At 34.3% G+C, this 4,967-nt stretch overlaps 1 protein-coding gene across 1 annotated transcript; it reads right to left on the reverse strand.

The window, feature by feature from the left end:
- Positions 1-1,587: 1,587 nt before the first annotated feature.
- On the reverse strand, positions 1,588-4,079 carry LOC128093526 (uncharacterized). The gene has a single exon (XM_052710702.1). It carries the CDS (start codon positions 3,770-3,772, stop codon positions 2,375-2,377), a length of 1,398 nt encoding a protein of 465 aa, XP_052566662.1. The 5' UTR covers positions 3,773-4,079; the 3' UTR covers positions 1,588-2,374.
- Positions 4,080-4,967: the final 888 nt, after the last annotated feature.

A 4,967-nucleotide genomic window follows, 5' to 3' on the forward strand; every position in this document is an offset into this window, starting at 1 on the left:
ATTTTGCAGGCGTTGAAGCCTAGATAACTGTGTTTCATTTGCCAAAAATATTATCGATGAACAAAGTCTAAGTGTGGTGAGATTATAGATTTATAAAGTTGAATTTTGCTCTGAAAGTTAAGGTCGTTTTTTAGCCGACACATAATTCCATACTTTTTAGCAATTTTCTTAATTGTATTATCAATATGAATATTAAATTTTAAGTTTTCGTCAATAGTAACCCCTAGATATTTTATTGAATGAACCCGATCTATTTGCTCCCCATCAATTGCAATTTGTGCATCATGTATGTTTTGATATCTTGATGAAATAATCATGTATTTTGTTTTATTTATATTTAATTTCAACTGTTTGAATTTCAGCCATTTAGAAAGAGCATCTAAATCTTCGTTCAAGTGCAATACAGCGTCGACTGGATTTTTTGCTGCTACAAAAATAACAGTATCATCCGCAAAAAGATTAATGTCACAATGTCTCAAAACAAGTTTCATATCATTAATATACATTATAAACAAAATGGGCCCTAAAACACTTCCCTGAGGAACACCGAGGTTGTTTTCCCTATTTTCAGATATTGCATCATTAAAAATTGTACGTTGAGTTCTCAAATTTAAATAGTTTTTAAACCATTTGAAAGCTGCACCCCCGATACCAAAATTTCGGAGTGTCTTTAATAATAAGGGCCTGGAAATTGTCTCAAATGCCCGTTTCAAGTCCAAAAATACTGCCAGAGTGGAGTTTCTGTCCTCAAAAAATTCTTTCCATTTTGCTAAAACCAAATTTAAAGCAGTTTCACAAGAGTGGCCTTCACGATATCCTGATTGTTCTGGTATTAATAATTTGTTTATGTTCAAGTATTCCAGCAATTGAGTTTTCACGACCGTTTCTAGAATTTTTTCTAACGTATGTAACATGTTGATAGGGCGAAACTCTTCAGCTTTTTTTGTACCAGCAACTTTTTGAATCGGTATAACCAAAGATTCTTTCCAGACTGTTGGAACTTGACCCGACAAAAGTGATTCATTTATTATCTCAAGCAAAGTGTAACCAATGACATGAAAACAATCTTTCAAAACTTTTGCATTTATATTATCGATCCCTGCTGAGCTTCCTAATTCAAAAACAATCTTTTTAAGTTCAACATAGGTTACGGGATTAAAGATTTCTAGTCTGCAGTTTCTATTCATCATATTCCTAATTCCAACAGGTTCATCAGTTCTTTCTATGCTCTCATTTATTTCAACAACACTCTCAATGAAATAATTATTAAATTTACTGGCAATAACATCATCGGAACATTCTTCAATATCTCCAAAAAGAATAGTTCTTGGAAGACTGTCTTTAGATTTCATTAATTTTTTCAATATTTTCCATAGTTCTTTACTGTTATTTTTATTTCGTTCTATATTGTTTTGAATGTGAGTACTTCTGGTTGTTTTTAAACTTTTTGAGTACCTGTTTCTTGCAACTGTGTATTTTTTCCAATGTCTAGTATTATTTGTTCGACAGAATTTCTTGTAAAGTTTATCTCTTTTTTGTTTTAATCTCATAAGTTCTCCATTATACCAACTGTTCGAATCGAGTCGAGTTCTCCAGTTAATGTCCTAAAATTTACACGCCTTTCCAAAAGATCGCACAAAGCTGAAGGTGTATAGTTTTTCCAAGATTTAATTTTAATACGGTCATCCGGAGATTCCAAATCAAAGTCTGAGATCGTAATAACCAGTGTTTCGTGGTCTGTTATTTTCCATTCACTTTTAACAACAGCTTTAACGCAATCTATGTTGGAGAAAACGCAGTCGATCAGTGTTCTACTATTTCTCGTTATTCTTGTGAAAGCAGCTACTTTTTGTGTTAAACCTAAATATTCTGTAAGACTCTTTAGATGTGTACAATTCTGCTCATCAAGCCAATTTATATTAAAATCACCAGCTATCAAATTAAATTTACTCATATCTAAGAAATTTTCCAACCAATTTTCTAAAATTTGAATGAATCGCTGGTCACTAGAACTTGGTGAATGATACAAAATTCCATAATTACCAGTATTCATGCCTTTTTCAACTGTAATACCCAAAAACCAGTTATTTTCAGAAAACTCGTTTAAGCACACTTTAAGATAAATAGATTCTTTATAATAAATAGCAACTCCTCCAGTATGCCTAGAGTGCGACAAACAAAATACAACTTTATACCCTGGAATGGAATATTGATCGAATGCTTCCGGTTCAGTAATATGCGTTTCAGAAAGTAATACTAAAAGAGGTTGCGAGCTTTCCACTAACTGCCGTAAAGATACGTAATTTGTGGTCAGTCCAGCAATATTCAAATAGATTATATCTGTAGCATTTACTTTCCTGCAAGCATTTGATTGCTATTCACTCTCGTACAAACGATCCTTTTTAATTGCAGCCAGGTGTCGAAAAACTGGACATTTTGAACTAAATGCAGCATGATAAACATCAAGATTCATTTTTTGCTCCTTATTCTTTTTCAAACAATTAACACATTTCATTACCGATGAAGTACACTCAGCAGTCTTATGGGACTCACTACATTTTGAACAAGTTTCGCTGTTAGTACATTTTGTGCTAATGTGGCCAAATTCTCCACACTTAAAACATCTCAGGACCTTAATAGCCTCAAAAACTGAACATCTATCAAATCCTATGTTGACTTTTCCGGCCGTTAACAATGCGTCAAAAGTGTCATTATTAACTTCAATTATTGTACTAAATTTATTGTATTTGATGCGTGGATTTTCGTAAAAAGATATAACCTTTACATGTTCAATAAAAATATCGTCATTCTGTGTGGTCAATAACTCAATGAAATCTTCAGGAGCATACTTTTCACTCATTCCAACAATTTTCATCTTTGGTAGGCCAGTCGAAACGATTGCAGTATAATTTTTACCAAGTCTGTTTTCAATGTCACTTATTACTTTAGAAAGATTTTGTCCTGGCGCGCATTGGGCAATAATGGACCCATCTCTGCCATTTTTTAAATTATTAATTTTATGCAATTTAGGGTCAAGATTCGATTTTAAAAAAGTCCTTGTTTGATCATTACTTTGATTTGTTTCGTTAGGTTTAATAACAATTTTTGGACGATGAACACGTAATTTTTTATTTTGAAGACCATTTTTAATTTCTGAGTTTCCTTTCAAAATCTCCGCAAAAGTTGGCGTTTCAAAAACGTTGTCCTTTTCTTCATCGTCAACTAACATCGGTTCTAAATCATCGGTATCAACGGCTCGTCTTTTACTACCGGGGAGCCCGTCGGATTCGGAATGGGTCCCTCTTTTTCTAATTACTTTTACTATTCTTTCATTTTGACATTTTTGTGAATTCGATTTTATTGCTTTTTCAATTTCAGTGGCCACACTGCTCTCTACAACCGTTTTGATATTTTTCTGAAATATTTCACTGCATGACTTCATTACATCTTCTAACCCTTTCTTGATGGCTTCGTCGATTCGAGTAGCAATACTTTCTTTGATGTCAGTGATAAAATCAGAAATGTCAGAAAAGTTCTTCATTTCTTCTTTTATCTTCTTAACATTAAAGAGAAGCTCCGCAATCTCAGCATCAACACCGCTATCAAGACATGAGTCGCACTTGTATTGCACATTTGCCTGGTCATTAATAGTTTTTGCCGCCGCTTTAGTCAAGGTAGTGCAAGAACGATGAAAAAACGCTCCACACTTCCCCGAACAAGGTACGGCATCCTCGAAACAAATTTTTTGTTCGCACTTGCCACACAGACTCATCTTGCGCTGTCGAGCACAAGCTAGCCAAGCAGCACAATAGCGGAGCACAAAAGACCCAAAAAAAAAACAACAAACAGCTAACAGCAGCCGCCACCGAAACCGATAGCAAACCGTTGTTGCCGGTGAAAATAAAATTGATAATAATCAACTCGATAGTAACGATCGTTTTAAAATTTCTACTTATCCGTGTTGACAGCTTCTTAGTTCACACATTAACAATATTTTGCACAAACTACTCGCACTTTAACATGCAAAATTTATTGGTTTTATCACAACACAGTACAAGTGAACTACTCTGTTTGACACCAAACAATGTTTATTTATAAGTTGTACTTGCTATTTTTGATTAGCAAAATTTATCAATTGTAACTTTCATAAAGCAACAACAAATAAAAACTATAAAAAGTCAGTACTGAGAAGTTGAGCCCACAAAAACAGCGAACCATGAAAAGCTAACAACACAAGGGAACATCAAGCCAAATGAACGACACCCCAAGCAACTGACGAACTGCCCTGGTGCCTTTAGCCAAAGGGTGGGTTGCAGAATTATGGAATGTGCGGAATAATAAAAGTGCAATTAAACAATTCCCACAATTGTCTCTCGTCACCCATCTTATCCGGCGTTGCTGTTGGCTTCGCCCAAGAGTCACCTGGGATGTTTTATTCGTTGAGCTCGTACTCGAATCAGCAAGCAAAAAAAAAAGAATTAAGAGAAGACGAGGTTGTTCATTCGAAAGCGTGTATCTTTGCACCTTCGCGCGAACTTGCAGGTGTTTTAAGGGCAAGAATTATTACCTAGAGGAAGTGGAGAGCTTTTCAACTGATGGAATGAAAGTTTTTTATTTATGAAAAACTTTGCAATGTTTAATAAAAATGATAAGTTCACTTTTTACGATTCTTCCTTGGAAGAAATATCTTTTGGTGATATTATTACATTTTAATTATTGTCTTATTATGGACTCACGGCCCGCGACGGCTCCTTAAAATGGTTCAATGATAACGGTAAGCCCGTTCATGACATTTTTCATTCTAATTTAATGCAATGAAATTGATGAACAATGAACAATTTTGGCCGATTTTAGCGTGACGTACTCTATGAATGAAGCCTTTAGGGGAAATTTAATGTACTTTTCGAATCTACATTGACCCAGAATTTCATTCAGAACAATTTTTTTCATTTTAAAATTTCGTGTTT

Source organism: Culex pipiens, chromosome 3, assembly GCF_016801865.2.
Source record: "Culex pipiens pallens isolate TS chromosome 3, TS_CPP_V2, whole genome shotgun sequence".
Classification (NCBI taxonomy): domain Eukaryota; kingdom Metazoa; phylum Arthropoda; class Insecta; order Diptera; family Culicidae; genus Culex; species Culex pipiens.

What these genes read in the sequence shown, in the direction of transcription:
- LOC128093526 (XM_052710702.1), bottom strand. Translation starts at nt 3,772, where the DNA reads ATGAGTCTGTGTGGCAAGTGCGAACAAAAAATTTGTTTCGAGGATGCC.